Source organism: Panulirus ornatus, chromosome 28 (genome assembly GCF_036320965.1).
Source record: "Panulirus ornatus isolate Po-2019 chromosome 28, ASM3632096v1, whole genome shotgun sequence".
Lineage (NCBI taxonomy): Eukaryota > Metazoa > Arthropoda > Malacostraca > Decapoda > Palinuridae > Panulirus > Panulirus ornatus.
In genome coordinates, this window is record NC_092251.1 from 16528199 (window position 1) to 16552502 (window position 24304).

At 39.4% G+C, this 24304-nt stretch overlaps 1 protein-coding gene across 1 annotated transcript in view; it reads left to right on the top strand.

Moving 5' to 3' along the window:
- The window catches only part of SWIP (strumpellin and WASH-interacting protein), a 320197-nt gene extending 303856 nt beyond the window's left edge, over positions 1 to 16341 (top strand). The window contains exon 22 of the mRNA XM_071678856.1: positions 12743 to 16341. Coding sequence (XP_071534957.1) covers positions 12743 to 13006 — 264 coding nt within the window. The 3' untranslated portion in view covers positions 13007 to 16341. The remainder of the gene's footprint in view (positions 1 to 12742) is intronic.
- Positions 16342 to 24304: the final 7963 nt, after the last annotated feature.

A 24304-nucleotide genomic window follows, 5' to 3' on the forward strand; every position in this document is an offset into this window, starting at 1 on the left:
AAACACTCTGCAGACCTTCAAAATATTCACTCCATCTCCTTCTCACATCAACACTACTTGTTATTACCTCCCCATTAGCCCCTTCACTGATGTTCCCATTTGTTCCCTTGTCTTACGCACTTTATTTACCTCCTTCCAAAAAACATCTTTTTATTCTTCCTAAAATTTAATGATACTCTTCTCCCAACTGTCATTTGCCTCTTTTGCACCTCTTGCACCTTTCTCTTGACCTCTGCCTCTTTCTTTTTATACATCTCCATCATTTGCATTCTTTCCTGCAAAAATTGTCCAAATGCCTCTCTCTTCTCTTTCACTAATAATCTTTCTTCTTCATCCCACTACTCACTACCTTTCTAATCTGCCCACCTCCATGCTTCTCATGCCACAAGCATCTTTTGCGCAAGCCATCACTGCTTCCCTAAATTACATCCATTCCTCCCCCACTCCCTTACTTCCATTGTTCTCACCTTTTTCCATTCTGTACTCATCCCTCCTGGTACTTTCTCACACAAGTCTCCTTCCAAGCTCACTTACTCTCACCACTCTCTTCACCCAACATTCTCTCTTCTTTTCTGAAAACCTCTACAAATCTTCACCTTCGCCTCCACAAGATAATGATCAGACATCCTCCAGTTGCACCTCTCAGCACATTAACATCCAAAAGTTCTTCTTTCTAATTTGTTTATGGATGGGGTTGTTAGCAACGTGAATGCAAGAATTTTGGAAAGAGGGGCAAGTATGCAGTCTGTTGTGGATGAAAGAGCTTGGGAAGTGAGGCAGTTGTTGTTCGTGATGATAAAGCACTGGTGGCTGATTCATGTGAGAAACTGCAGAAGCTGGTGACTGAGTTTGGTAAAGTGTGTGAAAGAAGAAAGCTGAGAGTAAATGTGAATAAGGAGCAAGGTTATTAGGTACAGTAGGGTTGAGGGACAAGTTAGATGGGAGGTAAGTTTGAATGGAGAAAAACTGGAGGAAGTGAAGTGTTTTAGATATCTGGGAGTGGATCTGGCAGCGGATGGAACCATGGAAGCGGAAGTGAATCATAGGGTGGGAGAGGGGGCGAAAATCCTGGGAGCCTTGAAGAATGTGTGAAAGTCGAGAACATTATCTCGGAAAGCAAAAATGGGTATGTTTGAAGGAATAGTGGTTCCAACAATGTTGTATGGTTGCGAGGCATGGGCTATGGATAGAGTTGTGCGCAGGAGGGTGGATGTGCTGGAAATGAGATGTTTGAGGACAATGTGTGGTGTGAGGTGGTTTGATCGAGTAAGTAATGTAAGGGTAAGAGAGATGTGTGGAAATAAAAAGAGCGTGGTTGAGAGAGCAGAAGAGGGTGTTTTGAAATGGTTTGGGCACATGGAGAGAATGAGTGAGGAAAGATTGACCAAGAGGATATATGTGTCGGAGGTGGAGGGAACGAGGAGAAGTGGGAGACCAAATTGGAGGTGGAAAGATGGAGTGAAAAAGATTTTGTGTGATCGGGGCCTGAACATGCAGGAGGGTGAAAGGAGGGCAAGGAATAGAGTGAATTGGATCGATGTGGTATACCGGGGTTGACGTGCTGTCAGTGGATTGAATCAGGGCATGTGAAGCGTCTTGGGTAAACCATGGAAAGTTGTGTGGGGCCTGGATGTGGAAAGGGAGCTGTGGTTTCGGGCATTATTGCATGACAGCTAGAGACTGAGTGTGAACAAATGGGGCCTTTGTTGTCTTTTCCTAGTGCTACCTCGCACACATGAGGGGGGAGGGGGATGGTATTCCATGTGTGGCGAGGTGGCGATGGGAATGAATAAAGGCAGACAGTGTGAATTGTGTGCATGGGTATATATGTATGTGTCTGTGTGTGTATATATATGTGTACATTGAGATGTATAGGTATGTATATTTCCGTGTGTGGACGTGTATGTATATACATTGTGTATGGGGGTGGGTTGGACCATTTCTTTCGTCTGTTTCCTTGCGCTACCTCACAAACGCGGGAGACAGCGACAAAGCAAAATAAATAAATAAATAAATATGTATATATGCGTATATGTTGAAATGTTTAGGTATATATATGTGCAAGTGTGGATGTATATGTATATACATATGTATGTGGGTGAGTTGGGCCATTCTTTCATCTGTTTCCTTGCGCTACCTCACTAACGCAGGAGAGAGCGACAGAGTATAATAAATAATAAATATATTCTTTCAGTCTGACATTACCACTTACTGAAAGTCTCCTGTTATATATATATATATATATATATATATATATATATATATATATATATATATATATATATATATATATATATATATATATATATATGTAGTTACCGGAAAGCGGACAAGGAAGTGTCATTTATAAATGTCCGAAGAGAGTTGCTTCAGATGGGTATATGTCCAGTTGGTTAGAGTGTAAGACTGGATCTAGAGTATGGTTGTTAAATGCTTTTTGAGTGATTATTGAATGTTTGTATTTTGAAAGTGTTTGTTATATTTGTTGGGAGGGGGAATCTGTGATTATAGATTGATTAAGTGTGAAGTAAGGATAAGGTTGTCTTTGCTTCTGTTTGGGGATGGTCATGATGTGGTTTAACTGGAAGGGTTTTAGTGCTGTTGCAAAGAATTATGTGCTGAGCAAATCAAGGTGAAATGGTATGGAAAGCATTTTTATCTAATTTGTGTATGTGGTGAGTTTTTAGTTGCTCATCAGCCAGTGAAAAACAAATACAGTGCTGGAACATGAGTAGGTTGAATGATTATGTACTCCAAATTATTAAGAATGGAAAATGTGATTGGCTAAAAGGTTCTGGTTGGGAAGACTCTTACCACCCCAATTAATTACTTATGCATAATCACTTACTTTGTTTGTATAGTATGTAGAGGGTGTTAAACATTTTTGGCCTCCCATCTTTTGAACATTTCTATCAGATATTTTGAATTTCTGTATACTATCTGAATTTATTTTCATTACTCATTTCATTCACCCTTAACTTTGACACTATAAAATTACTTCTTTATGTTTTTTAGCAGGTTTTTGTTTGCTATCATGCTGTAACCTCCAGTTACTCTCTTTTGGCATCTTTCAAGAAAGTGATCACATTTAAAATTGTCAAATTGGTGTAGAAACCTTGAGGTTTTTGATTAATTATCCTTTGATTCTTTTGTACTCTGCAGTAGGCAACTTTAGAGCCTTTTACCTTTCCTTGTGATGTAGCCATCGTATTTCAGGTATCATCTTTGTTGTTCTCCTCTGAACTGTCTATGAATTCTTCGAGGAAACCAGTCTTTAGATCCCTGTTCTAACGTAGTCTTTTTTAAGGTATAGATAGTTTGGTAATTATCTTGTCCATGTACTTAAATGCAATTCTAATATTGATTAATACACAGTTGGCATCTTTAACAATTCATGTAGTTTGTTTTCTGCCAATTCAGAGACACATTGAGGCCTTTTACTGTGTCCTGCTTTCATTATCATGCATTTGCTAGGATGAACTTCTTTTAGCATGTATTATACTTTGCATAGAATGTTTGTGAAGTTTATAGGACAGTAAATAAAACTGGGAAAGATAGTAATTCAGTAAAGCCTTGTTGCTTTGGACCAACTTAGGAGACCCTGTCTGATGAATCCATTTCTTCAATATGTGTTTGTTTTTTTTATATCAGACTAATAGTCTGGTAAACCTAATGATAGTTCAAAGCAACCATATACTTAGGACATTCAAGAAATATTGTACACATACTCGTGTACTCATAGACATCCTGACATATGAATGAACCTCCGTGTAGTATTGATATTGTATGTTGATATGACATTACAATGAAATCTATTCTTCCCCTTCCACCAGTACCACCATTTAAAGCATCTTATTCTTTTCTTTGGTGTTTGTGCTGAAATGAAGTATTGATTAGCACAATATATTAATGTACACAATATTACAACACAAGAATTTAAGTTGTATCGCTACACTATCATAAGTTGGAGGGAGGGCAGAGGAACAAGTGAGTAGTGATGGTGTTGAATCCAACCATGTCCTGTGCCAGAACTTCCTTCAAAACATTTGCATTCATCCTCACTCATGGGGTAATCCTTTCACTTTCTGGGGAATAGATTATTATTTTTGTTAATCGTAAATGTGGTGGATTCCATACCAGTGAGAAAATGATATCACATAAGTTCATTGATGACACAGTAGAAGTGTTTCCAGAAAAAAACTTATTTCACATTATTTGTAAGTATTTCTTCTGAAATGATATATTACATTGTGCTGTACTATATGTCATCCCATAAACATTTCACTAAGTTTACCTTAAATCTTTTCTTGTTACGATCACTGGGTAATATTGAAAGTTGATGGAGAGAGGTGGGTGATTATTGGTGCATATGCACCTGGGCATGAGAAGAAAGATCATGAGAGGCAAGTGTTTTGGGAGCAGCTGAATGAGTGTGTTAGCGGTTTTGATGCACGAGACCGGGTTATAGTGATGGGTGATTTGAATGCAAAGGTGAGTAATGTGGCAGTTGAGGGAATAATTGGTATGCATGGGGTGTTCAGTGTTGTAAATGGAAATGGTGAAGAGCTTGTAGATTTATGTGCTGAAAAAGGACTGATGATTGGGAATACCTGGTTTAAAAAGCGAGATATACATAAGTATACTTATGTAAGTAGGAGAGATGGCCAGAGAGCGTTATTGGATTACGTGTTAATTGACAGGCATGCGAAAGAGAGACTTTTGGATGTTAATGTGCTGAGAGGTGCAACTGGAGGGATGTCTGATCATTATCTTGTGGAGGCTAAGGTGAAGATTAGTATGGGTTTTCAGAAAAGAGGAGTGAATGTTGGGGTGAAGAAGGTGGTGAGAGTAAGTGAGCTTGGGAAGGAGACCTGTGTGGGGAAGTACCAGGAGAGACTGTGTACAGAATGGAAAAAGGTGAGAACAATGGAAGTAAGGGGAGTGGGGGAGGAATGGGATGTATTTAGGGAATCAGTGATGGCTTGCGCAAAAGATGCTTGTGGCATGAGAAGAGTGGGAGGTGGGCTGTTTAGAAAGGGTAGTGAGTGGTGGGATGAAGAAGTAAGAGTATTAGTGAAAGAGAAGAGAGAGGCATTTGGACGATTTTTGCAGGGAAAAAATGCAATTGAGTGGGAGAAGTATAAAAGAAAGAGACAGGAGGTCAAGAGAAAGGTGCAAGAGGTGAAAAAAAGGGCAAATGAGAGTTGGGGTGAGAGACTATCAGTAAATTTTAGGGAGAATAAAAAAATGTTCTGGAAGGAGGTAAATAGGGTGCGTAAGACAAGGGAGCAAATGGGAACTTCAGTGAAGGGCGTAAATGGGGAGGTGATAACAAGTAGTGGTGATGTGAGAAGGAGATGGAATGAGTATTTTGAAGGTTTGTTGAATGTGTCTGATGACAGAGTGGCAGATATAGGGTGTTTTGGTCGAGGTGGTGTGCAAAGTGAGAGGGTTAGGGAAAATGATTTGGTAAACAGAGAAGAGGTAGTAAAAGCTTTGCGGAAGATGAAAGCCGGCAAGGCAGCAGGTTTGGATGGTATTGCAGTGGAATTTATTAAAAAAGGGGGTGACTGTATTGTTGACTGGTTGGTAAGGTTATTTAATGTATGTATGACTCATGGTGAGGTGCCTGAGGATTGGCGGAATGCTTGCATAGTGCCATTGTACAAAGGCAAAGGGGATAAGAGTGAGTGCTCAAATTACAGAGGTATAAGTTTGTTGAGTATTCCTGGTAAATTATATGGGAGGGTATTGATTGAGAGGGTGAAGGCATGTACAGAGCATCAGATTGGGGAAGAGCAGTGCGGTTTCAGAAGTGGTAGAGGATGTGTGGATCAGGTGTTTGCTTTGAAGAATGTATGTGAGAAATACTTAGAAAAGCAAATGGATTTGTATGTAGCATTTATGGATCTGGAGAAGGCATATGATAGAGTTGATAGAGATGCTCTGTGGAAGGTATTAAGAATATATGGTGTGGGAGGCAAGTTGTTAGAAGCAGTGAAAAGTTTTTATCGAGGATGTAAGGCATGTGTACGTGTAGGAAGAGAGGAAAGTGATTGGTTCTCAGTGAATGTAGGTTTGCGGCAGGGGTGTGTGATGTCTCCATGGTTGTTTAATTTGTTTATGGATGGGGTTGTTAGGGAGGTAAATGCAAGAGTTTTGGAAAGAGGGGCAAGTATGAAGTCTGTTGTGGATGAGAGAGCTTGGGAAGTGAGTCAGTTGTTGTTCGCTGATGATACAGCGCTGGTGGCTGATTCATGTGAGAAACTGCAGAAGCTGGTGACTGAGTTTGGTAAAGTGTGTGGAAGAAGGAAGTTAAGAGTAAATGTGAATAAGAGCAAGGTTATTAGGTACAGTAGGGTTGAGGGTCAAGTCAATTGGGAGGTGAGTTTGAATGGAGAAAAACTGGAGGAAGTGAAGTGTTTTAGATATCTGGGAGTGGATCTGTCAGCGGATGGAACCATGGAAGCGGAAGTGGATCATAGGGTGGGGGAGGGGGCGAAAATTTTGGGAGCCTTGAAAAATGTGTGGAAGTCGAGAACATTATCTCGGAAAGCAAAAATGGGTATGTTTGAAGGAATAGTGGTTCCAACAATGTTGTATGGTTGCGAGGCGTGGGCTATGGATAGAGTTGTGCGCAGGAGGATGGACGTGCTGGAAATGAGATGTTTGAGGAAAATGTGTGGTGTGAGGTGGTTTGATCGAGTAAGTAACGTAAGGGTAAGAGAGATGTGTGGAAATAAAAAGAGCGTGGTTGAGAGAGCAGAAGAGGGTGTTTTGAAATGGTTTGGGCACATGGAGAGAATGAGTGAGGAAAGATTGACCAAGAGGATATATGTGTCGGAGGTGGAGGGAACGAGGAGAAGAGGGAGACCAAATTGGAGGTGGAAAGATGGAGTGAAAAAGATTTTGTGTAATCGGGGCCTGAACATGCAGGAGGGTGAAAGGAGGGCAAGGAATAGAGTGAATTGGAGCGATGTGGTATACAGGGGTTGACGTGCTGTCAGTGGATTGAATCAAGGCATGTGAAGCGTCTGGGGTAAACCATGGAAAGCTGTGTAGGTATGTATATTTGCGTGTGTGGACGTGTGTATGTACATGTGTATGGGGGGGGGGGGGTTGGGCCATTTCTTTCGTCTGTTTCCTTGCGCTACCTCGCAAACGCGGGAGACAGCGACAAAGTATAAAAGAAAAAAAAAAAAAAAATCACTGATTCAGTAATAATTTATCCTGCCAGCATCAGCCACCCCAGTCAGATGCTGTGTTTTCATGGTCGTCATTGCAGACAACACTACCTCCACTTATGCTAATGATCTGCCTTATTTTGGTCAAATTTCAATGCTGAAAGAATCAGTGTCCATAAAGTCACTCCACTGTATCCACAGACAGATCATCATTGTCACATATTTCAGGAATATCTGCCTGGTTCTCTAAATCTAGTGAAAAGCCACTTCTTTCCTTCCCAGAAGACTCATGAAAATGTGCTCCTGATTGTGAGGAAAAATTATCTTGCACTGCAACCACCCAGGCTTGATGTGTGGCCTTGAAGTTGTTCACAAATTTTCATGCATAAATGTGGGTCTATTTGACTGGAGACTTTAAAGGGGTAATATTCTCTTGTTTTATATGCAAGAATTAATGTTGTTTTATCACATATGCTGGAGGGAGGTTAGAGGAGCAAGCAAACAGTGGTGATATTAATCTCCCTGCCTCCTGTGCCAGCAACACCACTAGAACCTCTGCTTTCAGATTCCCTTTTGGGGTTGGCTGCTTACTTTTCATGGAACGAATGATTATTTTTATTGATTATAAATGTGATGGATGCCTTTTCAGTAAGATAATAGTATTACAGAAGTTCTTGTATATTCATACCGGAAATATATATCAGTTTGTACTCTGTTGATATACAAAGTGTTACAGTATAAGAATTTGGGTTGTATTGTCACTATAAGTGGGATGGAGGGTGGAGAATCCAGTGAGTGGGGATGTGTTAACTAGTCCACTTCCTTTGCATCAACACCGCCAAAACTTTCACTTCCATTCATTCATGCAATAGTTGAATTTGTAGGGATGAATTGTGTCATAATTTCATTAACCACAAATTTATGGATTCTATAGCTTTGAGCTGTTGACATTACATAAACTCATTCATAATGCAGTTGGAAAGTTTCTTGAAAAAATTTGAATATCTTGTTACTTTTCTTGCATGTTTGCACTGAACTGAAATTATAATTTGTGCTGTCAATGGATTGAACCAGGGCATGTGAAGCATCTGGGGTAAACCATGGAAAGTTTTGTGGGGCCTGGATGTGGAAAGGGAGCTATAGTTTCGGTGCATTATGCATGACAGCTAGAGACTGAGTGTGAACGATTGTGGCCTTTGTTGTCTTTTCCTAGCGCTACCTTACGCGCATGCCGGGAAGGGGGTTGTCATTTCATGTGGGGCAGGGTGACAACAGGAATTAATAAAGGCAATAAGTATGAACCAGGTACGTGTGTATATATATATATCTATGTCTGTGTATGTATATATATGTATATATTGAAATGTAACGGTATGTATATATGCGTGTGTGGATGTGTATGTATATACATGTGTATGTGGGTGGGTTGGGCCATTCTTTTGTCTGTTTCCTTGCATTACCTTGTAATGCGGGAGATAGCAACAAAGTATAATGATGATGATGATAATAATGATAATATAATAATAATAATAATAATAATGATAATAATAATAACCCCATCCATAAACAAATTAAACAACCATGGAGACATCACACACCCCTACTGCAAACCAGCATTCACTGAGAACCAATCACTTTCCTCTCTTCCTACACATACACAAGCCTTACATCCTCGATAAAAACTTTTCACTGCTTCTAACAACTTGCCCCCACACCATATATTCTTAATACCTTCCACAGAGCATCTCTATCAACTCTATCATATGCCTTCTCCAGATCCATAAATGCTACATACAAATCCATTTGCTTTTCTAAGTATTTCTCACATACATTCTTCAAAGCAAACACCTGATCCACACATCCTCTACCACTTCTGAAACCACACTGCTCTCCCCAGTCTGATGCTCTGTACATGTCTTCACCCTGTCAATCAATACCCTTCCATATAATTTCCCAGGAATACTCAAGAAACTTATACCTCTGTAATTTGAGCACTCACTTTTATCCCCTTTGCCTTTGTACACTGGCACTATGCAAGCATTCCTCCAATCCTCAGGCACCTTACCATGAGTCATACATACATTAAATAACCTTACCAACCAGTCAACAATACAGTCACTCCCTTTTTTAATAAAGTCCACTGCAATACCATCCAAACTCGCTGCCTTGCTGGCTTTCATCTTCTGCAAAGCTTTTATTACCTCTTCTGTGTTTACCAAATCATTCTTCCTAACCCTCTCACTTTGCACACCACCTCGACCAAAACACCCTATATCTGTCAATTTATCATCAAACACTCTGCAGACCTTCAAAATATTCACTCCATCTCCTTCTCACATCAACACTACTTGTTATTACCTCCCCATTAGCCCCCTTCACTGATGTCCCCATTTGTTCCCTTGTCTTATGCACTTTATTTACCTCCTTCCAAAACATCTTTTTAGTCTCCCTAGAATTTAATGATACTCTCTCACCCCAAGTGTCATTTGCCCTCTTTTGCACCTCTTGCACCTTTCTCTTGACCTCCTGCCTCTTTCTTTTATACATCTCCCACTCATTTGCATTCTTTCCCTGCAAAAATTGTCCAAATGCCTCTCTCTTCTCTTTCACTAATAATCTTTCTTTTTCATCCCACTACTCACTACCCTTTCTAATCTGCCCACCTCCCATGCTTCTCATGCCACAAGCATCTTTTGCGCAAGCCATCACTGCTTCCCTAAATACATCCCATTCCTCCCCCACTCCCCTTACTTCCATTGTTCTCACGTTTTTCCATTCTGTACTCAATCCCTCCTGGTACTTTCTCACACAAGTCTCCTTCCCAAGCTCACTTACTCTCACCACTCTCTTCACCCCAACATTCTCTCTTCTTTTCTGAAAACCTCTACAAATCTTCACCTTCGCCTCCACAAGATAATGATCAGACATCCCTCCAGTTGCACCTCTCAGCACATTAACATCCAAAAGTCTTTCTTCTAATTTGTTTATGGATGGGGTTGTTAGCAACGTGAATGCAAGAATTTTGGAAAGAGGGGCAAGTATGCAGTCTGTTGTGGATGAAAGAGCTTGGGAAGTGAGGCAGTTGTTGTTTGCTGATGATAAAGCACTGGTGGCTGATTCATGTGAGAAACTGCAGAAGCTGGTGACTGAGTTTGGTAAAGTGTGTGAAAGAAGAAAGCTGAGAGTAAATGTGAATAAGAGCAAGGTTATTAGGTACAGTAGGGTTGAGGGACAAGTTAGATGGGAGGTAAGTTTGAATGGAGAAAAACTGGAGGAAGTGAAGTGTTTTAGATATCTGGGAGTGGATTTGGCAGTGGATGGAACCATGGAAGCTGAAGTGAATCATGGGTTGGGGGAGGGGGCGAAAGTTCTTGGAGCGTTGAAGAATGTGTGTAAGTTGAGAACATTATCTCGGAAAGCAAAAATGGGTATGTTTGAAGGAATAGTGGTTCCAATAATGTTATATGGTTGTGAGGCGTGGGCTGTAGATAGAGTTGTGCGCAGGAGGGTGGATGTGCTTTAAATGAGATGTTTGAGGACAATATGTGGTGTGAGGTGGTTTGATTGAGTAAGTAGTAATAGGGTAAGAGGGATGTGCGGTAATAAAAAGAGCGTGGTTGAGAGAGCAGAAGAGGGTGTTTTCAAATGGTTTGGTCACATGGAGAGAATGAGTGAGGAAAGATTGACCAAGAGGATATATGTGTCAGAGGTGGAGGGAACGAGAAGTGGGAGACCAAATTGGAGATGGAAGGATGGAGTGAAAAAGATTTGGAGTGATTGGGGCCTGAACATGCAGGAGGGTGAAAGGTGTGCAAGGAATAGAGTGAATTGGAACGATGTGGTATACCGGGGTCGACATGCTGTCAATGGATTGAACCAGGGTGTCTGAAGCGTCTGGGGTAAACCATGGAAAGTTCTGTGGGGCCTGGAAGTGGAAAGGGAGCTGTGGTTTCAGTGCATTATACATGACAGCTAGAGACTGAGTGTGAACGAATGTGGCCTTTGTTGTCTTTTCCTAGCAGTACCTCGCGCACATGTGGGGGGAAGGGGTTGTTATTTCATGTGTGGCGGGGTGGTGATGGGAATGAATAAAGGCAGACAGTATGAATTATGTATATGTGTATATATGTATATGTCTGTGTGTATATATATATGTATACATTGAGATGTATAGGTATGCATATTTGCGTGTGTGGACGTGTATGTATATACATGTGTATGTGGGTGGGTTGGGCCATTCTTTCATCTGTTTCCTTACACTACCTCGCTAACATGGGAGACAGCGACAAAGCAAAATAAAAAAAATAAATAAATAATAATAATAATACTATTAAGAAATAAGAACTCAGATTGTATCATCACTGTAAGCAGGGGGAAGAGCAACCTCCTGTGGCACTAATGCCAGCTACTTCTCTGTTGCCCTCTTCATAAGAAAAGAGTGCATTTGTTGAAAGTAATTGAGCTGAACACAAACCTGTAATGTTTGTTAAGTGTAAGTGTTGGTAATATTGTTATCAGTTATTGTATTATTCACTGTAGATGAACAGTTTCAGCTTATTTATGGTTTAAGCTGGCTTTCTGGGCTGCCTGGAGAACCTGAACACCATTTAGATTGAACCTGTTTATGAACTGGGGATACATTGAGGATACCTGGAGTAGTCTCCAGAGGTCTTTTACCACTGCTACCTGGGCTTACCCTAGGCTCAGTATACTGTATGTTCCTGTGAATGTATCTGTAGATTTCCATCTGTAGAAACAATACTGTATTTATCAAAGCAGCGATCACTTTGGCTTATCATCAGATTGATTTAATAAATTCAGATATATCTGATAATATTCTCATTGGGCTTTAGGAGTCCAGTACTGTAAAGCTAAATTATGATATAATGAAGCATTTTTTTTTTTTTTTGTAGTTAAGAGAAATTTTAAGGTAGAAGACATCAAAGTTTGGAGATATAAGAAGCATAAGACATGCAATAAGCATGTTTATGTTAGAGTAAGCACAAACTTGCAAGCAGAAATGTAGTTGTATGTTATAGTTCAATATGAGAAAGATTAAGGGGAACACCATTAGACTATTGGATGTCTGAGAGAAGTAAGATAGTAGATGAGGTACTATCGTTCATCAGAAAAAAATTAGTAGAATGTTTTTAGTAAATTGAGTAAAAACTACTGCCTGAGCCTTCCATTTTGTTAGCAGAGATTCTTTGATCTCTCATTATGCCACCTATTGGCCATATTGCTTATTCTGTTCTTGGAAATATGTACACTTTGTATCAGAAGTCTTTTGGTAATCCTGATGAAAAGATGATATATATTCAGTTTTTTGTTTTTTTGTTTTTCAGGACCATTTCTTCACATGTTATTGACTATTCTTTGGTATTGGTTAATAGTTACTTCTGCAAATGCTTAATGGTGATATAGATACAGATAAGGAATGAGATATGAGATATAGTAGACTTAATAAAAAACTTTTCATTTCTGCAGTTTAGGTTCTTCTGCATAAAACTATGTGATTCTGAAGTATATATTATGATAACCATAATAAATATTTTCAGGTTGAACAACAGCGCCAGTCTGGAAGTGGTGCAGATGATAAATTGCAGCAGACACTTGCTCTCACATTGTCCCGCTTGCAGCAGTATCAGCAGGAATTTGAGTTGCTGTACTTGAGTGTGAGTAGTGCTAGAGTGTTCTTCAGAGGAGACTGGGCTTCTTCTACTTCCATAACTGACAGCCAGAGTAGTGATACTCAGTCTACCAGCAGTGCCTCTAGCAACAAGGAGAAGGCTATAGACAAGTCCATGGAGAGTAATGCATAATCAAGCAGCCTTAACAAATATTTGATAGATAAATAACACACACAAATGCACACACACATAGGAACTTGTTACAAGAAATTGTGAAAGAGTGAGACCAGAAGATAACACAGCTACAGCTAGAGTCAAGAAAACGGAGGAAACATTTCAAGAACCATGGAGTCATGAGACTAGAGAGAGAGAGGTGATAAACAAATTAGGAGATGGGGTTCAGGGGGATAGCAAATAAGAGGAAAGAAGATGTAGCCATTGAAAATCACACAAAGACTGATGTGTCCTTTCTGGATGCACAAGAGGGTATACAATCAAAGGAAAGTCTGTTGACATCATTAGTCAAGATATTGCATGGCCATTACCAGGAGCTCATCAGGTAGAGGAAAGGCCAAAGCTCATACTGAATCTTTTGAAATAATATCCAAAGCTGTTCAGATAGAGAAAAGGACAAATGTACAGAGACTGTTGAGAGTAGAGAACAAGGAAGATCAGAAGCAATTTTGAAAGCAGATCAACAGAGCATGTAGGGTGAAAGGATGAAGGGGTAACAAAAACAGAGGTACACAAATACACAGGGTATTGAGCAAACATTTTTAAAAATAATGTGCACTGTTAAATATGAAGTAATCAAGAAGTATAATGGCTAGTTACTGGAAGGTTTAGATAAGTAAAGACAATACAGGACCAGAGATTGCTTAAAAAAAAGAGAGATTATGGAGAAAGTTTGAGACACAGGTTGACATTCCCTCACTGAGGGATCCAGCTGAAAAGCGGGTGGCACCAAAATTAGAAAGACTAATAAGGCAGGAAGTTGATAGATGTATATCAGTTTACTTTTGGATTGGAAGAGCATACACTAGAAAGAGAGGAAAGGTGAAGAAAAGGAGCAAATGTATCTCAAAAGATTGCTGGAGGCCAGGAGAGTGGCAGAAGATATTTTCATGATAAAGGAAGAAGAAAAATTTGAGGTTGAAACCTAGACATATGGGGGCAGCCAGTTATGTAAACCTTTGATATAAAGTCATCAAGTAAGGAAGTACTTATGAAAGCTAAGAATCTGAAAGGCCTGGTGGAATTTATTGGAATATTCATCAAGTGTGGCAAATCCAAGGAAGAGAAGGAGAAAAGCTGAGTACAGTCAGAAGACAAAAAAGTACAAGATGCCATGCATGGCAAGACGATAAAGCAACCCCACTAGAATTGCAGAGAGGACAGGTGGCAATGTCAGGCTGAAGTAATGCATTCAAATGTTGGTAGAGTAATAGTTAGTGGTAAAGAACTGGAGTGCAAGGATCTTATAAGGGAAGGTCACTTGATATTATTTGAGTAATGGAAACTAAGCTCACCAGAGAGATGAACTTTCACCTGTTCTGCCTAGAGTGGTACATGATAGCAAGAACGAGCACAAAACTGTTTGCGAGCAAATATCAGAATAGCTTTTGTGTATAGAAATAATGAATATTAGCAAGCTATTCATATCATACTTAAGGCAAAAACTAGAATATGCTTCTCAGGTTTGGTCACTGTGCCTTAAAAAAGCACAAAGAACTCATAAAGAAGGTCCAGAGGAGGGAAACAAAGATGGTACCAGAATTTAGAGAACTATGCTTTAAATCTACCCAAATTGGAAAAAGGAAAACTGAAGGGAAATTTGATCACAACCTTTAAGATTTTGAAACAGATCAATAAAGGAGAAGGTGGGCAGTTATTTAAGAGATGTAGGGATAGAGCAACCAGAGGACATAACATGTAAGTAAGGATGAAACTTGTAAATAAGGATATAAGGAGATACTTTTATAGTATAAGAGTGGGGGATGAATGGAACGGATTGATTGAAGACATGGTAAATACAGACAGCATACATAAATTGAAGAGTTATTGTGACAGCAGAGAATGTTCAAGAGATGGGGCCCCACAAATGAAAAACTCCATCCTCGCACAGTACAAATAGATAATTACATTCGTTAAAAATCCGCACTAACCAGTCAACAGCACTGTCACCCCCTTTCTTAAGAAATTCAACTGCAGCACCATCCACTCCAGCTGCCTTTCCACACTTCATTTTATGCAAGGCTTCCAGCTCCTCTTCTCTCCACACCAAAACACTTTTCATGACTCTCACTTCACATACTTCCGGGACCCAAGCACATTACATTTGCCATTCTATCATCAAAGTCCTTGGAAATGCTCATTCCATTTCCTTATCACTTCGTTACTACCTGTTACCACATCCCATTTGCCCCCTTCACTGATGTTCTCATTTATTCTCTTGTTTTTTTCACTGTTAACTTCCTTCTAAAACATCTTACTCTCTCTGATGTTTGTTACTTACGCATCCCAATTCTCATTTGCCCTCTTTTTCAACCACTGCACTTTCCTCTTGATCTCCTGCTTTTGGTTGTAAATATCTCAGTCATTTGCTCTCCTTCCCTGTAAGTGCTACCCCAGTATATATCTTTTCTCTTTCACTAGCAACTTTACCACATCATCCCACCATTCACTATCTTTCCTCACCTGCTCATCTCCCCACCTTCTGCATGCCACAATCTTATCTTTCACATGGCATTACTGCTTTCCCTGAATATCTCCCATACCACACTCATTCTCCTTGCCCCATTTACCCTCATATGTATTTCTGTGCATATGTGTACAATAAGGAGGTCATGGTACTTTTAGATGGCTCATGATCTTAATGATATTAAAAGCTTTTAATTAAACCAATGTTGAGCCTTCTAATCATACTATTTCTGAATTATTAAGCTGTGATTATGCTGCCTAACAGGTTTGATGGGTAGTTTTATAACACAAGACCCTGATTTAGGTGTCCTTTTGCTATGCAGATCATTTTGGTGTAAGCTGTGACTTATACATCACTTTACTTCCGTATTCCACTGGAAGTCATTGTGTCGTGATTCTATGATGTGAAATGTCAAGCAGAATCACATGTTTGTGGAACTATAAAGGTATGAATATCACCTTGATCATATTTTTGATATAAAAAGTAACAATGATGAATGTGTAATAAGATTTTATGTACATGTGATTGTTTAATCTTAATTTCATTATATATCTGGATAATTTTATGTACAAATTTTTATTATTTGTGATCTTTGATATAGAATCTGTGATAATATGAGCATTAGTAATTAGGTTTTGATATGTAAGTATATATACTTTAGTTATGTTTCAGTTTTGCTGCATGATTTTGTATATTTATATCAAGTAACAGGGGATTCATTATTTTTCGTGAATTGCATCCACACTCATTTCACTCAAATCATTGCTTATGATTGTAAAGGAATTTGTAGAAGCTTTCTTACAGAAAGAATAAACTTGATATTTAATAACTATCATATCTTTGAATCCTCGTACAACAAATAGCTAGTGCTGAATAAAAGATTATATTATTTCATTTCTTTTTTTATTTTCTTCATTACCTTAATGTTCACATAAGTTATGGGAGAAAATCCTGTTTTAAGGAATATGATTAAATTGTGGATTTTAATACCAAGCTGAAATTCATGTGGTCACAACAGAAACCTCTTCAGTTTGATAACAGTTATTTTCCTGCCAACTCTGTTGTGCTGTTCAGAATCCTTGGGGAGCTGACAGCTTTATTTCTTACAAGTCCACTTCTTCTTCTGTAGTTGACAGGAAACCATAGAGACACATGAGTGTAATTTATTAGTTGGTAGGGAGCACAAGTTCCTGAAACAGGAAGTCTGACTACTAAACAGAGTTCAGTAGTCACTTTGTTCATGAACCGTGATCCTGTATAACACTTGCCTGTCATGGTCAGGATAACATCTGTGCAACAACTCATACAGGTGAAAGCAACAAACCAGCTATTTCCTTGATTAGACTGGTTAGCAGAGAAATGCTTTGTCATCCATCTCCCAACTACAGTAAGCAAACAAAATGTCTTGTGGCATCCATTTTTCAAAGTAAGCATTAAAAACTGTTCATTTTTGTACCTGAATAGGGTATCCAGCTTAAATTATGTGAGAAACAAAATGCTGTATGTTAGAAAAGGGCAATTACCCAGCAGATCTTCATGCCAAGTGACAGAAACTGAGTTTTGTGTGTATAAATAGACATGACGTCACACAAATATGTGCACATGCATAAAACAGATGTTTCTGTCCTTGTTTGCTGGTAGTTTGCCAGTTGTGTGAGACACATTACAAATAAGATAAGATACGGACTCCCTAGGAAAAAGTGTTAGGGAATCTATGGTCACCAAAATTTAAGTCTGTTAAGTACTTGTATTCAGTGGCAGATGTGAATTTAACAGTTTAGACATGAATTAAACAGGGATGCACCTAGTCATCCATTGATTCATGAATAGGACAACTAGTTAAGAAAATTGGGAAATATTGGAAATGACTAGGAAGCACTCAAAGTGCAAAATTCATTCCGCAAATGAACAAAATATTTTTATGGATTCCTTGTAATCTGATTTGGCCTGCTAGCTGCAAGTTGAGGATTCTACAGGAAAGAGTCCACAAGGGTATTTGTTTGTGAAGTAGCAAGTTGCAAACGGTTCAGGAAACTGAATGTGCAGATTAGGGTGTCCATAAGATTATTTTCCCAAGCTGACATTGCATATTTCGAGAAGTTGTGCTTTTCAGCTGAGGCTGCATTCCATATCCCAAGATTGGTAAACAGAGTTGTCATGACTGGGGAAGCAAAAATCATCATGTGTTGGTGGAACATGCACAGCAGAGCCCCAGAATAACTTTGTGGTTCCCTTTATGAAGAATCTCATCATAAGGCCCTTTTTCTTTGATGATACAACAATCACAGGCATCATATATCTGAATATAATACAGATCTAAACTATCCCAGATTCCTCCTAGAACAAGCTTGCAACAGGACAGGACTTCACATCATTTTTCTACACCAGTGAATGGCTTTTAGAATAAGTAGTTTCAAAACAGTGGCTTGGGGGCCCCATTCCTTGGTTGCTAAGATCTCCAGATTTGACCCTTCTGGACATTTTTCCTGGGGTTTCACTCAACAAAAATCTCTTCCAACACAAATTGAGCACTGAAAGAGCTGCAAACCAAAATTATTAATGCACTTATCCTACTATCCCAATTCATCTGGGAAACTGAGAAGGAAATTGGATACTGGCTGGATGTCTGCCCTACAATTGATGATGTTCATTTATTTATTTATTTATTATACTTTGTCGCTGTTCCTGTGTTAGTGAGGTAGTGCAAGGAAACAGATGAAAGAATGGCCCAACCCACCCACATACACATGTATATACATACAAATTCACACACGCCCATACACATACCTATACATCTCAACGTTTACATATATATACACACACAGACATACACACATATACACATGTACATAATTCATACTGTCCGCTCATTCATTCCTGTCGCCACCCTGCCACACATGAAATGACAACCCCCTCCCCCGCATGTGCACGAGGCAGCACTAGGAAAAGACAACAAAGGCCACATTCGTACACACTCAGTCTTTAGCTGCCATGTATAATGCACCGAAACCACAGCTCCCTCTCCACATCCAGGCCCCACAAAACTTTCCATTGTTTACCCCAGACTCTTCACATACCCTGGTTCAATCCATTGACAACACATCAACTCCGCTATGCCACATCATTCCAATTCACTCTATCCCTTGCACACCTTTCACCCTCCTGCATGTTCAGGCCCCGATCACTCAAAATCTTTTTCACTCCATCCTTCCACCACCTATTTTGTCTCCCACTTCTCCTCGTTCCCTCCACCTCTGACACATGTATCCTCTTTGTCAATCTTTCCTCTTTCTCTCCATGATGTTCATACTGAGGTCTATAACCAAGACAAAACTTCAACAGTTTTGGCACCAGAAATTAGAAATAGATTCGCAAGAAACAGTTTAGTGTGCAACATATGACATTTTATTTCTTGAAAGCTTTAAGATGGACACCATATATCAAGGATAAACCAACAGATTTGGTTTCTAAGGTGACATCTTCTGCTGTAAAAGCATTATTTGAAAATTTGGTTTAACCTACATTCCACCATTTTATACATGTTTTCCTGAGCATTTGTGGTTTTCAAAATGATACAAGCTTCTCAATGTTTTCATGCTTCTCAAGGATCAGTGAGGGAGTTTCATCAATTTGGCTTCTGTTTTAGTGATGAGGATGCCACTACAGTTCAGCACAGATTTTTTCAGCTCAGCAAATAGTGAAGTAGTATTACAGTGATTCTATCTTAAACCTCTAGGTGTTTTGTATGATTAGCTGATTCAACCATGCTTTTTAGTGTATGGTAACTGTTAGGCTGACAGACATGAAAACTAGCTTGAATTCCAATTTTAAAATCTTTCTCAGTTTCTTTAAAAACCTGACAAACTTGAGAGATGATTGACGTTTACCAAGAAGTATTAGGGACATTCATGATGAATTTATACCACATGCCACCGAGAAAATTAAGGTTCAGGGAGAGTCATGTTTCTTTTATTTATAATTTGTTTTGTTTAAGGTAAAGAAAAACAATGAAAAATAATTCTTAAAAAGAACGTAAAAGAGATAGAAAGTCTTGTAGTGGTCAGCTAGTCCACAAGCAGAGAATTTATATAAGAAACTTTTTTTATACTTGACTGTCTTTCCAATCTTAAAAAAATTGCATCAGTAATAGAACAGTAACCTATTTGCACACATCCAGTTTCTAACTTTCATGTATAATTTTCACTGACTTTCTCATATGCTTTCATTTAGTCATCAATGCAGTGCTACCTTTATACCAAATTATCCAGTGCCTCCAATCCAGTAGATGCCTCTTGACCCAATACCCCAAAGCTGCCTTTATTCCACCCATCCATCTCTCTCCCTTCTCATGGAACATATTGAAAGTTAATTAGGCAAGAATATATGACAGCCCAGCCAGGAAGCTCAGATGATTATTCAGTGTTTGTCAAGAGAAACACATAAAACAATTACAAAAACGTTTGAAGGAAACCTTGTTTGGTTGAAATCATTCCCAGATGGATCAAGAACAGGCAATCATGCAATGCAGGTGGTAGCTGAGAAGAGTCTTATTCATCAAGCAATTTGTACAGTGGGAACTTTGCACTGCACTAACCCTGCCACTATGACTAAATTTCATCAGAGATCCTATACGTTTGACATCTGTATGCACTTGTGTCTGCATGTGTAATTTTTAGCTTGCCTGTTTTTATGCAAGAAGAGAGTTTTACTCTTGCAGATATTCTTCACTACTTGTCATTTCAGTCATTAATTTTTTTCTAAGTGTTCTCAGTTTTCAGCTTTTTCACTGGTTCCATTTGTCTGTAACCTTCTGCTGTTGTATTTTTTCACATCTTCTATTACTTTTTATTTTGCTTAGTTGTTGGTTGTTTAAGGAAATTCTTCAGCATCAATGTTAAGTACCTTAAGGATCTCAGAAGTGGTTATCATTTCCTCCCTCATCCTTCTGTCTTTCTGATTGGATAGATACAATGAAACCAAAATGTAATGGACTTCAATATACTAGTATTTAGCTTTTAATGGACCCTTTGAACCTCATCAGACTATGTTTGGGATTTATTCATTTATCATATTTTATTATACTTGATCACCTTTTCCCATGTCAGCAAAGTAGCGCCAGGAAACAGATGAAGAATGGCCCATCCACTCATATACACAAGTATATACATAAATGACTATACATGCACTTATATTTTTTTTTATTTTTTATTTTGCTTTGTCACTGTCTCCCGCATTAGCGAGGTAGTGCAAGGAAACAGACGAAAGAATAGCCCAACCCACCCACATACACATGTATATACATAAACGTCCACACACGCATATATACATACCTATACATCTCAATGTATACATATATATATACACACACAGACATATACATATATACACAAGTACATAATTCATACTGTCTCCCTTTATTCATTCCCATATCACCATATTCATACATATACATACACACACACACAATCATATGCATATGTACACATGTACATATTCATGCTTGCCTTCATCCATTCCTGTCATTACCCCATCCCACAGGAAACAGCATTGCTACCCCCTGCTTCAGCAAAGTAGCACCAGGAAAGCAGGCAAAAAGGCCACATTCGTTCACACTCAGTCTCTAGCTGTCATGTGTAATGCACTGAAACCACAGCTCCCTCTCCACATCCAGGCCCCACAGACCTTTCCATGGTTTACCCCAGACGTTTCACATGCCCCTGGTTCAGTCCACTGACAGCATGTTAACCCAGTATACCACATTGTTCCAATTCACTCTATTCCTTGCATGCCTCTCACCCTCGTGTATGTTTAGGCCCCAATTACTCAAAATCTTTTTCACTCCATCCTTCCAACTGCAATTTGGCCTCCCACTTCTCCTTGTTCCCTCCACCTCTGACACATATATCCTCTTTGTCAACCTTTCCTCACTCATTCTCTCAATATATCCAAACCATTTCAACACACCCTCTTCTGCTCTCTCAACTACACTCTTTCTATTTCCACACCTCTCTCTTACTCTTTCATTACTTAATCAAACCACCTCACACCACATATTGTCCTCAAACATTTCATTTCCAACACATCCACCCTCTGTACAACCCTATCCATATACCATACCGGACAACCACATAATATTGCTGGAACCACCATTCCTTCAAACATACCCATTTTTGCTCTCCAAGATAATGTTCTCTCCTTCCACACATTCTTCATCACTCCCAAAACCTTTGCCCCCTCCCCCACTCTGTGACTCACCTCCAATTCCATGGTTCCATTCGCTGCTAAGTCCACTCCCAGATATCTAAAACACTTCACTTCCTCCAATTTTTCTCCATTCAAACTCACATCCCAATTAACTTGTCCCTCAACCCTACTGAACCTTGCTCTTATTCATGTTTACTCTCAACTTTCTCCTCTCACACTTTTTTTCCAAAGTCAGTCACCAACCTCTGCAATTTCTACCATGAATCAGCCACCAGAGCTGTATCATCGACAAACAACAAGTGAGTCACTCCCCAAGCCCTCATCCCCAATAGACTACATACTCACCCCTCACTCCAAAACAGTTGCATTTACCTCCCTAATTGTGCCATCCATAAGCAGATTAAACAACCACAAGGACATCACACACTCCTGCCACAAACCAACCTTCACTGGGAACCAACAAACAACAAGTGAGTCACTTCCCAAGCCCTCATCCCCAATAGACTACATACTTGTCCCTCTCTCCAAAACAATTGCATTTACCTTCCTCACTGTCCCATCCATAAACAAATTAAACAACCACAAGGACATCACACACCCCTTCCACAAACCAACCTTCACTGGGAACCAATCACTCTCCTCTCTTCCTACTCGTACACATGCCTTACATCCTTACTTTTCATTACTTCTAGCAGCTTACCTCTTGCACAATATATTCTTAGTACCTTCCACAAAGCATCTCTATCAACTTTATCATATGCCTTCTCCAGATCCATAAATGCTACATGTGAATCCATCTGTTTTTCTAAGTATTTCTCACACACATTCTTCAAAGCAAACACCTGAATCACACATCCTTTACCACTTCTGAAACCACACTGCTCTTCCCCAATGTCATTCTCTGGAAATGCCTTCACCCTCTCAATCAATACCCTCCCATATAATCCTAGGAATACTCAACAAACTTATACCTCTGTTGTTTGAACACTCACCTTTATCCCCTTTGCTTTTGTACAATGGCACTATGCACGCATTCTGCCAATCCTCAGGCACTTCACCATGATCCATACTTACACTGAATATTCTTACCAACTAATCTACAACAGTCACCCCCTTTTTTAATAAAATCTGCTGCAGTACCATCCAAACCCGCCACCTTACCGGATTTCATCTTCCACAAAGCTTTCACTACCTCTTCTCTCTTAACAAAGCCATTCTCCCTGACCCTCTCGCTTTGCACATCACCCCAACCAAAACACCCTACATCTGCCACTCAGTCGTCAAACACATTCAACAAACCTACAAAATACTCACTCCATCTCCTCACTTCATCACTACCTGTTACCAATGTCTTATGCACATTATTCACCTCCTTCCAAAACATCTTTTTATTCTCCCTAAAGTTTAATGATACTCTCTCAGCCCAGCTCTCATTTGCCCTCTTTTTCAACCCTTGCACCTTTCTCTTGACCTCCTGCACCTTTCTTTTATGCATCTCCCAGTCACTTGCACTCTTTCATTGTAAGTATCATCCAAACACCTCTCTTTTCTCTTTCATTAACAACTTTTCTTCTTCATTCCACCACTCACTATCCTTTCTAATCCACCCACCTTCCAACTTTCTCGTGCCAAATGGATCTTTTGCACATGCCATAACTGCTTCCCCAAATAAATCCCATTCCTCATCCACTCCCCTAATGTCATTTGCTCTCATCTTTTGCCATTCTATACTCAATCTTTCCTGCTACTTCCTTACTCAAGTCTCCTTTCCAAGCTCACTTACTCTCAACACTCTTCTCCCGAACATTTTCTCTTCTTTTTTTGAAAACCTTTACAAATCTTCACCTTTGCCTCCATAAGATAGTGATCAGACATCCCTCCAACTGCCCCTTTCAGCACATTAACATTCAAAAGTCTCGCATTTACATGCCTATAAATTACCATCTCTCTTACTCACATACACTTATGTATATCTCTCTTTTTAAACCAGGTATTCCCTATCACCAGTCTTTTTTCAGCACACAAATCCACAAGCTCATAACCATTTCCATTCACAACACTGAATATCCCATGTGCACCAATTATACCCCCATCTGCCACATTACTCACCTTCACATTTAAATCATCCATCAGTAATACCCGGTCTCGTGCATCAAAGCTGCTGAAACACATACTCACCTGCTCCCAAAACACTTGCCTCTCATGATCTTCTCATGACTAGGTGCATAGGCACCAATAACCAACCATCTCTCTCCATCCACTTTCAGTTTTATCCAAATCAATCTAGAATTTACTTTCTTACATTCTATCACACCCACTCCCACAAATCCTGCTTCAGGAGTAGTGCTACTCCTTCCTTAGTTCTTGTCCTCTCATCAACCCCTGACTTCACTCCTAAGACTTTTCCAAACCATTCTTCCTCTTTGCCCTTAAGTTTTGCTTCACTCAAAGCCATAACATCCAGGTTTCTTTCCTCAAACATACTGCCTATCTATTCTCTATTTCATGAATATACCTTGTTCTTTCTATACGCATACATGAAGTTGTACACTGATTTACAATACATTAATACCCTGGTTAATGTG